General features: G+C 38.3%; 1 protein-coding gene across 1 annotated transcript in view; it reads right to left on the bottom strand.

Annotated features, from left to right (window-relative positions):
* Positions 1 to 13685, bottom strand: part of twr (signal peptidase complex catalytic subunit SEC11 homolog C twr) — a 135593-nt gene that overhangs the window by 85818 nt on the left and 36090 nt on the right. Inside the window, exon 2 of the mRNA XM_090370669.1 lies at positions 3136 to 3245. Coding sequence (XP_090226795.1) covers positions 3136 to 3245 — 110 coding nt within the window. The remainder of the gene's footprint in view (positions 1 to 3135; positions 3246 to 13685) is intronic.

Below are 13685 nucleotides of genomic sequence, written 5' to 3' on the forward strand. Positions count from 1 at the left end.
GTGGTAGTACTCACTGAGAATAAATAACAATAGTCTTCTCTATTAGTGAAGCGTTACTTATTCGAGGTAATGCAATACCATGGAAACTCTTTTTAAAGGAAGAGCACAATATGAGATACAGAGCAAATGGTGCCTCCTACCAAACTACCATCACAGTTTCTTAAGAGTTATATATGATGTATCTACACCGATATTATACAGATATTAAACTCTCACTCTTAACGTATTATGCCTTGTTGCATTTAGTTATTTTTAATTAGTTGTTAATGCAATTGGAGCTTTTCCATATCCACTTGCTGTTCACCCTTTTCTTGAAAAAAGTGTTCATTACTGACATTCCTCAAGAATCTGCAAATTCCACAAGTCTTTCATCCCTTTCATTTCTTTCACAAATTCCAAAATTTCCTATAGTTTCCCTTTCTGTGCTTTTTTGTCTCTTTCCAACCTTAGCATTGAAGTCCCCTATGGAGACTGCACTTATAGAAAGACATTGTACTTCCTGAAAGGGTCCAAACACGGGTAACTCGCCTGGTGAGATCGGCAAAAGGGAATCCATATGAGGAAAGACTTCGAATATGTGTGTTGCAGAGCTTGGACACTACGCACCTTAGAGGAGACTTGATTGAGGTGTTTAAGGCTCTGAGAGGCATAAGTAAAATGAATGATGACGGTTATAAACGATTCTAGAACTAGGGACCATAATTTCAAGTTATGGAGGGGCGTTTCAGGATGTTTATACTGGGTTGCAGGAAGTTTTATTTTAGCCAGTGAGTTATAAATAACTGGAATAAGTTACCTACATGGGTGGTAGAAGCTGACAGTTTGGGAAAATTCAAAGGTCAGCTGGATAACCCAGTAGAAAACCTATGATATAGGTTTTATATTTCTAGGCATAGGTTTACTATTTCCTTTTCTCTTATCATTTTTTAAAAATTTTATTATTATTATTATTTTGTTCTTATTTTTTGTTATTTTACTTTATTTTTCATTTTATTTTATTTATTTTTTTATTTTTTGGCTGGTGCAGCCCAAGCCATAGGTTTCCTTACACCATGTGGCCAATGCTAATACTACTAATAATGATGGTGTAGTGGGTTTTCTGTTCATCTAGAAGTCTCAATTTCTGTGTACATTTCTTCAAACTCTTCATCATCATAGCTCGGTACATACATCATTATAACCTTTAGTTTGTACCTCTTAGAAATCCTGAGTAGTGATTTGGACACACTTAGTGATGTACTTCTGAATTCAAAACTGCTGTTTTTTATATCTATATGAACCAGAAAGCCAACTCCACCTTCACTCTTTTCACTGCTGTATAGCAGATTTCCACTTGATAAACTTATAAGCAATTTATTTCTTCTTCTTGTTTCAGCTAAGCCGATGATATTCCAATTCACATTTTCTAATTCCTTTTCCAGCTCTAATATCCTCTCTTCACTGATGAGAGATCTTACGTTGTAACAGGCCAAGTTCAGTTTCCGTGCATGGCAGCCTGGTGTACCCAGAGATTCTTAGCACCCTCTGCTTCCACTCTAATCCTCTTGCTGCTGAAGAGTGAAAGCTGCTGAGGACCGAGGATCACATTTGTTTCATCGTGTCATCTTAAAGTGTTGGAGGGTTTGGTCTTTTCCTCTTCACACTAAATAGGTGTCTTGAAGAGAACCTGCTATATGTTTGTTGCCACCAATGCAACGTAACAGGGCTTACCAACGAGGAGGTATGATTGAATAGATAGATTTTAGGAAGGCAGACCAACCAGACTTCTCCTTATACTCTCTCAAAGGAGCTAAATGTTTGATTTTTAAAGAATATATTGAATGTGTTTTGAGCTATCAACTGTATAAATGATACACAAATTGTATGATGTCGTGCAAGGAGTAACAGTTGAATCCAGCTAACAGGAAGTACTACCATTTGATTATTTTTTGCATTCAAGAGAGCTGGAGGTTTGGATAACATGGAATAATAGCTGAAATTGGCTTCATGAACAAAATTAGATGGAATAATTCTGCACTAGCATCATGCCATTTTCCACTTGATATCATCATCATCATCAGCCATTTTCAATCCACTGTAGGTGAAGGCCTCTCCAGCAACTTTAAAGTTCCTTCTATTTTGAGCAATGGCCATCGATTTACTACCCACGAACTCGTGAATTTCATCTGTCCATCTCCGTCGTTATCTTCCAGCTCCATTTGGGTACCATTCTGTTATTTTCTTAGTCCATCTGTCATCATGTCTTCGAGCTGTGTGTCCTGCCCAAGACCATTTTAGTTCTTTAGTTTTGATAAGTATGTCCTTTACTTGAGTTTGCTGCCTAACCCATGTGTTTCTCTTCTTAACAGTCTGATTCCTAATATAATTTGTTCCATTCTTCGCTGTGTATTTCTCAGCTTCACATCCATTCTTTTGGTGAGTACCCAATTTTCACTTCCATAAGTCATAGTGGGGAGTACAGTGGTCCATACAGTGGTCCATTATTTTACATTTCAGACAAATTGGGATAGCTAGCCTTTACCAACAAAAGCTGAAGTGAAGTTGGCAAATTATTTATCAATTTTTAAATTTGTGGTGGATGAAGCAAATGAAAGTCATTTGCTTGCTGTGGGTAAATTTGTTGATTCCTGGATCCAACAATAAATAAATGCAATAGTTCAACAATAAATGCAATCCAGTGGAAATGGGTTGCATTAATTGTAGACTTTCTCAGTTTTCCTCTCTTTGTTAATAGTAATTCTCTTCGCACTGGGTATTTCATGTATTCTAGAGTACCCTACTAATATGTAGCTCAATTTAACAGTTTCCATGAAACACCTGATTTAAAGGATCCAAGGTGATATTAAATATGTTCTGTAATATTTTGTTAGTGCTGTTGTATATATGTCTCAATAACCATATTAGTTTGTTATAATACACATTGTTAGACGTTTGGGATGTAAAATAAAAGTTGCACAACTATCATTTTTCTTAGAGAGTACAATATTATAGAGTTTTGCTATAAAACCCAAAGAAAATTGGATTCTTACCAAATATGAGAAGAAAGTTTAGCAGTTTTTGATGTGTTAATTCAAAATTTTTCCCCTTTAAACTTTATATACTATATTATTTAGTAAATAAAATTTGAAAACTCACCTGAGAACAACAACTATAGGACTTTCACTGCCAGTCACTACCATTAGCCCTTTCCATATCATTAAAGCTGATGAAACAATCATTCCAAAATTCAACAACTGGTAAAGCTGCTATATATATAAAAATATATAAATACTATTAGTTTCAAAAACATTCACTGAATGTTTTAATGCTAACTTAATTAGTATAAGTGGTAAATTTATTCTAGCAGTCTCTCTCTCTCTCTCTCTCTCTCTCTGTTCCACATCTTATTGATCATGTTTGGCATAAAGGTCTTTTAAATAAGTTTCTTTCTTATGGTTTGCCAACTGTTTTTTTTATAATTGGGTATCCAGTTTTCTCCCTGACTGCTCACTATGGGTAATGGCAGATGATTTTCTGTCTTCTAACTTCACCACTAATGCTGGTGTTCCTGGTTCAGTTCTTTCTCCCACTTTTTTCCTCTTGTATATTAATGACCTTCTTCCACCGACCAAATATCCCATCCATAGTTTTGCCTATGATAGCATATTGCATTCCACCTTCCAACTGGAGAAACCTTGCCTTGCACAAACAGCTTCAACTTGTCGAATATTCACTACCAATTCCTTAAATGCTGATCTCCACGTAATGTTCCAGTGAAGAAAAGATAACTTAGTTGATTTCAAGCCTTCTAAAACTTCTGTTCCGGGGAAAATAATGGAGTCACTGGTTAAAGATTCACTGCAATATTATTTAGACAAGGCTGTAGTAATAATTCAGACACAGCATGGATTTGTTAAGGGAAAGTCGTGTCTGACAAATCAGATTGGATACTATGATGTGGTTACAAAGGAGCTGGATGCAAAAAATAATTTTGATACCATATACTTGGATTTCAGGAAAGTTTTTGAGATACTGTTGTGCATGGAAGACTATTGGGGCAGTATGGTATTAAAGACAAGTTAAAAGGGTGGTTGAGTGGGAGAAGACAGAGTGGTAATCGATGGATGCTGCTCTTCATGGACTAATGTTATTAGTGAAGTTCCCCCAAGGGGTCGGTGTTGCATCAACTGTTGTTTTGTATATATATATATCAATAATATTGATGAAGGTATATCAGGCTTAATGTCGAAGTTTGCAGATGACACCAAAGTTGGCAGGGTTGACAGTAATGGCAGTGTGCTACTGCAACAGAATCTAGAAAAGTTGGGCAGATGGGTTGAGAAGTGGCAACTGAAGTTTAGCATTGACAGTGTTAGGTGGGTCGGAAACTGCTAGCGTGGGGGGAGATACACAGACTAAAAGGTTAACAGTGGCTGCAGGCAGAGGCAAAAGTGATTTTTGCAATGCTTCTATTAGAATAGGCAGTAGACTGGAAAGCAAGGTAATGGAGATTTCCAGGAAGGCTGGGAGTCATAGTGGAACAAGTAAATACATGGGTTGTGTTAGGGTGGCTAGGAGCAGGAACATGTATACTTGCATGTACACCAATGCTACGAGTACAGTTAATAAATTTGATGAGCTTGAAGTGCTAGTGAAGACATAAAAAGCAGATATTGTTGGGATATCAGAGATGTGGTGTCACACAGATATAGGCAATGCAGAGTAGGAATTTGGGGATTACAATGTGTACAGGAAGGATACACAGGACAAAAAAGGGGGAAAGAGTTATGCTGTTAGTTAAGAAACACAAAATCTAAGGAAGTGCATCCAATTGATGTTGGTGGAACAATGCAGTGTTCAGTCTGTTTGGTGTGAAATAAGCACTGGGAAAAGAAAAATGAGAGTAGATGTGTGTTATAGACCTAATGAATCTGATGAGCAATTATGCAGAGAAATAGAGTGGGCCAGTAAATCAGAATGTCTTATAATGGGGGATTTTAAATTTCCAGATATTGACTGGAACTTGCATGTTGGTCACTTGCACACTAGCAAGACTTTTGTGAATTTATTGGATGACTGTTTTCTACAGCAACATGTTCGAGAGCCAACAAGAGGGAGTAATACTCTTGATCTGGTTATCATAGTCATTCTTCATGTATTAAGAATCTGCAGATAAAGGAACCACTGGGCAACAGTATTCACAATGTATTGATGTGGGAATTATTTAGAGATGTAACTACCATCAAGGCTAAAGGGAAGAGCTTTTGCTTTCGAACAGGTATTTCGAACGAACAGAGAGGTGAAATGGGAGTTTTTTTTTTTTTTTGGCTGATGCTGCATAAGCTTGCTTTCTTGCATCATATGCCTCTACTAATGCTAATGCTTTCATAAAGGTGACTACAGAGGTCTCAGACAGTTTTTAAATTCTGTACAGTGGGATCAGCTGATGATGTTACCAACAGTGAATTCTAAATGGAAAGCCTTCAGGGACTTAATTTTGGAGGCTACTAGGCTTTTCGTTCCAACTAAGAAATACTGTTCATGGTTTAGGCCTAAATGGATGTCAGATGAATTAATGAGGCTAGTGGCAGAGAAGAAGAATGTATGAGATGCATATAAAGTATCAGGCGATACAGAAGCCTATGGCAGGTATAAACTAGTCTGTAATAAGTCGCAAAGGAGGTTAGGCAGATGAAGGCAGATTATGAGGAATCTTTGGCAAAGGATGCAAAGAAAAACAGAAAGGAGTTCTTTACTTATGTAAATTCTAGAAGGAAAGAGATGAATCAGATTGGACCACTTAACATAGATGGCTTGACTATTGATCATGCTCAGGTAGCTGATAAACTGAATGAGTATTTTGCATCTACATTCACACATGAGGAGTTATTCAATGAGGGGAGTGCCAGAAGTTTATCAAACGCTAACAGGGAGCTAAGTGATTTTGTAATAACTGAGAGCAAAGTGGAGGAGAAATTGTTGAAGTTAAATATAAGGAAGGCACCTGGGGTGGACGGGATCTATCAGGTTATATTAAAGGAGGCAAAGGAAGTAAGCAAACCCTTAGCCATAATTAAGAGAGCTTCCTTGGACTCATGGAGAGGTGCCCATGGACTGGAGGTGTGCAAATGTATCACCAATTCACAATGGAGGTTCAAAAGGTGACACAAGTAACTACAGACCTGTTAGTTTAACTTGTGTTCTGGGGAAAATAATGGAATCCTGGTTAAAGAAGCATTGCAGGATCATCTAGACAAGACTGCAGTAATAATTAAGACGCAGCATGGGTTTATCAAAGGGAGGTCTTGTCTGACAAATTTGATTGCTTTCTATGATGTGGTCACAAACTGCTGTACAAATTGGAGAGGTATGGCATCAAGGGTAAGCTGCTACAATGGATAAAGGGATGGTCGAGTGGGAGACAACAGAGAGTGGTAATCAATGGACAGTGCTCTTCGTGGGCAAATGTTATTAGTGGAGTTCCCCAGGGTTCGGTGTTGGGCCCATTGTTGTTTTGTATATTTATCAATGATATTGATGAAGGTATATCAGGTTTAATGTCCAAGTTTGCAGATGATACAAAGGTTGGCAGGGTTGTTAATGACAGTATGCTATTCCAACTGGATCTAGATAAGTTGGGAAAATGGGCTGAGACTTGCACTTGTCAATATTAAAAGTACTGTATATGGGAAGCAATAACCGAAGAGAAACATGCCAATTTTAGGAAGGATGTAGAGTTGCTAGAACGAGACAAAGAAGGGCAACAAGATTGGTGAGGGGGAAAAAGGGGTACTCTTACCAAGAAAGGCTAAGTTCTGCAGATTGCAGCACCTGGAGAGTAGGCACCTGCTGATTGAGGTGTATAAGGCCTTGAATGGGTTGAGCAAGCTGAATGCTGATGGGATTCTTCGTCTTGCCCAGGCTAAGAACCTGAGGGTGCACAGTTTCAAATTGAGGAAAGATAGTTGTAGAATAGATGTGTGGAAATTTGCCTTTAGCTGGTGGGTAGTTGATTGGTGGAACAGGCTTCCATCTTTTGTTGTGGAAGCTAATAAGCCTAACTAAATTTAAGGCTCAGCTGGACAGGCATTTGGAATGAATGGAGGAATGAAATGGGAGGTTTTTTTTTTTTTTTTTTGGCTGATGCTGCACAAGCTTGCTTTCTTGCATCATATGCCCCTACTAATGCTAATTGACAAAATGAAAGTACTGCAAATGGGCAGAAATAACCTCAGATTTACTACAAAAAACAAAAAGACCTACTACACTTAGGGTGATAGAAAATGAAAAAGACCTGGGAGTAATTGTGCAATCAGATATGAAGTTTTCTGAGCAGTGGAGACAGATCTCCAGAGCAGGTCATGAGGTATTGTCAATGATATATAAGAATTTTGCTAGTAGGGAAAAGGAGGTGGCTATCCCTTTGTATAAGGCAATGGTCAGGCCACGCCTTGAGTACTGCGTACAGGTGTGAAGGCCTCATTTTAGGAAGGATGTAGAGTTGCTTGAGCGAGTACAGAGAAGGGCAACAAGATTGGTGAGGGGAACAAAGGGGTCCTCTTACCAAGAAAGTCTTAAGTTCTTCAAACTGCACCATCTGGAGACTAGGCACCTGCAAGGTGATCTGATTGAGGTGTATAAGGCCTTGAATGGGTTGAGCACACTGAATTCTGATTGGATTCTTCCTCTAGCTCAGATTACAAACCTGAGGAGGCATAAATTCCAATTGAGGAAAGACAGTTACAGAATAGATGTGTGTAAATTTGCCTTTAGCTAGTGAGTTATTGATTGCTGGAAAAAACTTCCATCTGTCGTGGAAGTTGACAGCTTAAATAAATTCAAGGAGGAACTAGACAAACACTTAGAGGGAATGGATGTGTGAAATGGTTTTGTTTTTTTGGATGATGCTATATATGCTTGCTTTCTTGCATCGTGCCTATGCTAATGCTATAGATACTTCCACGGGCACTGTTCTTCTGAACGGTCTTCTATAATTTCTGCTCTCTCTTCCAAACCAGTGCGAATGCATGCCGCAAACACTCAACTTCCTTTTACTGTTCATCTTCAAACTCGCAGAATCAACTTTTCTTCTTCCTTGTTTATTCATTTAACTTCTGTTTTCTGGAACAATCTCCCTTCACATATATTTCCTGCAAATTACAATCTACAGAAATTAGAGTGCAATGTCAACAAGTATCTTCTTTCAACTTCCCAACCTTTAACCCATGCATAGTACTGAGCACTATAGGTTCTAATACCTCTCATGTTTGGAATCTTTTAAAAAAAAAAAAAATTTCCATTTTAAGTTGACACATAAAATGTGAAAATTTTCAAGAACCCATCCTACACCTCTTAGTTTACAGTTTATAAATTATTCAAGTTATGGAAAATGAAAGGAAAGAATCAAATCACATTTAAGATTTTCTTTGTAATTTTTATTAGAACATCATTAACGAATGATCAATGATTTCTGGTGTTTGAAGCAAGGAAAGGATGTGAATGCTATCTCACAGCCCTTGCTTGCTTCTCAATAACAGAAAAATATTTTGCATAACTTATACAATTATGTTTTGTATAATAAATGGTGGATACAACTGTAATTTGCATCTGAGCTGCTGTTGTCGTTCCTGAAAAACAACTAAACTATGTAAAATAGTCCAGAATGTTTAACTACCACAACTAACTTCAATCTGCGAACAATGCAGCCAGCACAAATTGATATCTCGGGCATTATGTTATCCAGGTGCACTCTGATGTGAATCAAACAGCTTTACAAAAAATTAATAAATTAAAAATAAATCCATGTTAGCATGGTAATGAGATTATCTATTATGTTATGGAACAGTATTACAGTGAAACTGTCATAATACATAATGCTCCCACTAGGACATGCAAGTCTTGAAAACAAGGAGTATGGAGATCACTGAGCTTGCTCAGGGTTCACACGAGAAAAGCAAATACAGTTCAACCTTGATATAGTGTCTTCATACTGCAGTTTTGGATATACTGCTGGTATGGTATGATCATTTTGCCCCAAAACAATTTATGAAAAAAAGTAGTGTGTTCAAAGAACTAGCAATCTAATATTGGAAACGGCAAACACTGTATATACTCGTATCTATTGTACATCCCACTAATTTAGATCTGCATTTATCTGATGATATGGTTCAAAGTAAAGTGCAAAGAACTCAATTCATGAATTCTCGTTTGTTGTCGCAACAGCTGATGCTGATAAGATGTTCTGAGAGCAGCAATGTTACAAATTAGGAAGAAGACAAAAATACAAAACTAAAAAAATTCAAGGGGTTGTGTCAGGGAGATTACTTAGTCTCAAACAATAGGAGATTACTTAGTCTCAAACAATAGGAGATTACTTAGTCTCAAACAATAGATTACTTAGTCTCAATGGTGTCTAAGGTAATGTCAGGAGTGTTGTTAATAAAATGGCTAAATTTGAACTGTTGACGACAACTAATGCTGATATAATACGGCTAACAGAAACATGGTGCCACCTGGAAATTGGCAATGACAATTTCCACTACGGTATGTATAATGTATTTAGGAAAGATAAAAGAGGTGGAGGAGTCGAGCTTCTTATCAAAAGTAACCTGAGCGCAAAAAACAGCTATTGCTGAGTCTGAAGTTACGTCACCAGCATCGAATCTGTGTGGTTGGTTTGAGTTATTTAGAAGCAAAGGAACAATGAAAGTGGGAGTAATCTACATGCAATAAGAATCTGCAGATAAAGGAACTGCTAGGTGGCAGTGATCACAGTGTGTTGAAGTGGGATTTACTCAAAGAGGTAACTACCATCAGGGGTAAAGGGAAGGGTTTTTTTTCTTTCATAAAGGTGACTACGGTGGTCTGGGACAGTATTTAAATTCTATACAGTGGGACCAACTGATGATGTTACCAACAGCAAATTCAAAATGGGAAGCATTCAAAGAAATAATCTTGGAAGCTACTAGGCTTTTCATACCAACTAAGAAATACTGTTCAAGATTTAGGCCTAAATGGATGTCAGATGAACTAATTAGGCAGAGAAGAAAAATGGGATACATATAAATTAACAGATGACACAGAAGCCTATGATAGAAATAAGCTGGTCTGTAACCAAATCACAAAGGAGGTTAGGCAGGCAAAGGCAGATTACAAGAAATCTTTGGCAAAGGATGCAAAGAAAAACAACAAAGAGTTCTTTACTTATGTAAACTCTAGAAGGTAGGGGATGCATCAGATTGGTCCACTTGATATCAATGGTTCAACTATTACATGATCCTGCTCAGGTAGCTAACAAACTAAATGAATATTTTGCATCTATATTCACACATGAGTTAATCAGGGAGGGGAATGCCAAAGATGTATTAAACTCTGGCAGTAAGCTAGATAATCTTTTAATAACCAAGAGTAAAGTGGAGGAGAAATTGTTGAAGATAAACATAAGAAACGCACCTGGGGTGACTCTCTTATGTTTAAGGAACGGAGAGTAAAGTGGAGGAGAAATTGTTGAAGATAAACATAAGAAAGGCATCTGGGGTGGACGAAATCTATCCAGTTATATTAAAGGAGGCAGCAAAGGAAGTAAGCAAACCCTTAGCCATAATTATGAGAGCTTCCTTGGACACAGGGGAAGTACCTATGGACTGGAAATGTGCAAATGTGACCCCAATCCACAAAGGATCAAGGGCAAACACAGGTAATTACTGACATGTTACTTTAACTTATGTTCCAGGGAAATTAATGGAGGCGCTGGTTAAAGAAGCATTGCAAGATCATCTAGACAATAATTCAGTTACCGCTCGGACACAGCATGGGTTTGTTAAGGAGAAGTCTTGTCTGACCAATTTGATTGGATACTATGATGTAGTCACAAAGGAACTGGATGGAAAAAATAATTTTGATATCATATATTTGGATCTTAGAAAGGCTTTTGATACTGTTGCACATGGAAGACTGCTGCACAAACTGGAGCAGTGTGGCACTGGAGGAAGACAGAGTGGTAATCAATGGACACTGCTCTTCGTGGAGTCCCCCAGGGTTCAGTGTTCGGTCCATTGTTGTTTTCTGTATCCATTAATGATGGTATATCAGGCTTAATGTCCAAGTTTGCAGACGATATGAAGGTCAACAGGGTTGTTAATGACACTAATGACAGTACGCTGCTGCTACAGGATCTAGAAAAGTTGAGCAGATGGGCTGAGAGGTGGCATGTGAAGTTTAACATTGACAAATGTAGTGCTACATATGGGAAGCAGCAACCCCAGAGTGACGTATCAACTCTGTAATACTATACTGATAGTGGTAGAGAACGAAAAGGACCTGGGGGTAATTGTGCAGGCACATATGAAGTTTTCTGAGCAGTGCAGACGGTCTGCAAGAGTAGCACATAGTGTCTTGTCAATGATATACAAGAATTTTTCTAGCAGGGATAAGGAGGTGATTATCCCCTTATATAAGGCAATGGTCAGGCCACACCTTGAGTAATTTTGCAAATTACAGTGTCTGGAGACTAGGCACATGCGAGGTGATCTGATTGAGGTGTATAAAGCCTTGAATGGTTTGAGCATGCTCAATGGTAATGGAATTCTTCCTCTTGCTCAGAATAATCATTTGAGAGGGCATAAATTCAAATTGAGAAAAGACAGATGTAGCATAGATTTGCAGACGTTTGCCTTTAGCCAGTGGGTGGTTGGTTGGTGGAACAGACTTCCATCCTTTGTTGTGGAAGTTGATAGCCTAAATAAATTTAAGGCTAAACTGGACAGGTACGTGGAATGAACCGAGTGATGAAATGGGAGAGTTTTTTTTTTTTTTTTTGCTGATGCTTACTTTCTTGCATCATATGCATCTACTAATGCTAATGCTAATACTGCATATGGGAAGCAGTAACCCCAGAGTAACATATCAACTGTGTGGTACTACACTGACAGTGGTAGAAAGTGAAAAGGACCTGGTGGTAATTATGCAGGCAGATATGAAGTTTTCAGAGCAGTGCAGATGGTCTCCAAGAGTAGCTTCCGGACCATCTGCACTGCTCATGGTGTCTTATCAATGATATAAAGGAATTTTTTTAGCAGGTGTAAGGAAATGATTATCCCCTTGTATAAGGCAATGGGCAGACAACACCTTGAGTACTGTATACAGGTCTGGAGGCCTCATTTTAAGAAGTATGTAGAGCTGTTGGAATGAGTACAGAGAAGGGCAACAAGATTAGTGAATGGAACAAAGGATTACTCTTACAAAGAAAGGCTTAAGTTTTGCAAATTACAGTGACTGGAGACCAGGCACCTGCGAGGTGATCTGATTGAGGCGTATAATGGTTTGAGCATGTTCAATGCTGATGGGATTCTTCCTCTTGCTCAGAATAATCACCTGAGAGAGCATAAAGTCAAATTGAGGAAAGACAGTTATAGGATAGACGTGTGGAAGTTTGCCTTTGGCCAGTGGGCGGTTGATTGCTGGAACAAACTTCCATCTGTCGTTGTAGTTGATAGCTTAAACAGATTCAAGGTAGAACTAGACAAACATTTGGAGCGAGTGAATGAATGAAATGAGAAGGGTGTGTGTGTTTTTTTTTTTTTTTGGCTGATGCTATATAAGCTTGATTTCTTGCTGTTGTTGGGTTTTTAGGAGCATTAGCAACTAAGGCCATATTGCTCCGGGGATATGCAGTAGTCATTCCCTGACCTTTCCGCATTTTCTGTATTTGGTGGTCACGGGCTCGAACCCCGGTCTAATCAAGAAGCGTGTGCTACGCACTGCTGCTCCTGCCCACCTGGCTAAGGAGGCACCTTGCTTTCTTGCATCAGGTGCTAATGCTACAGACCAGAAGATTGAGTAGAATACAATGAGTCTTTAGATGCAGATGGAATTGGCAAACAAGCGTGAATGTCTTATTAAAGGTGATTTTAATCTGCTCCAGATTGATTGGAAACAAGTGGGAGGGAACCTTACCATGGGGAAAAAATTTTTTTTAAATAAACTAGAAAATTATTATTTGTGCAAACATGTTAGAGAAAGTACTTGACCTCATCATTACATGAGTACCTGACCTCACCATTACTAATGAATCAGATGGCATCACAGGGCTTAAAGTACAGGAACCATTGTCAGGAAGTAATCATGCAATCGTCAGTTGGAAGATGAAGAAAGATGCTGCAGTAATTAAACATAAAAGCACAGGTTTTAACTTCAGATAAGGGGGGGGGGACTTTGACAGTTTGAAGTGCAATATGGCATCTGTGAATTTGACAAATTGTCAAATACTTTTAAAGCAAAAATCAGAGCACATATTGCAGGAGGAAGATGCCAAAATTATTATTATTAGCCATTTGATGCAAGGAAGCCTGAGGCTTATGCTGCACCAGCAAAAAAAAAAAAAAAAAAAAAAAAAGAACTTCCAAGTTACTCTGAGTGAGAGTGACAGAGGAATCACCAAGAAAGAGAAGAATGATGATGATATCCAGCTCAGGACCCTGTTGTGCCAAGCCAATACTCACCAGATGTGAGACTGTGGGGCTGGCTGGTGAAATAGAGCATAAAAATATAGCATGGGATAGTTACAAAGCTATGAAAAGTACTGAAGCCTACAAGAGGTACAAGCTGATCTTTAATAGTACCACAAATAAGGTCAGTGAGGCCAAGGCTGTGTATGAGAAAGCACTGGCTGGCTAAGACAGCAAAGAACAGGGACAAGGAAATTTTTG

This window comes from Mastigoproctus giganteus, chromosome 3 (assembly GCF_048544385.1).
Source record: "Mastigoproctus giganteus isolate SK-2022 chromosome 3, ASM4854438v1, whole genome shotgun sequence".
Taxonomy (NCBI): Eukaryota; Metazoa; Arthropoda; class Arachnida; order Uropygi; family Thelyphonidae; genus Mastigoproctus; species Mastigoproctus giganteus.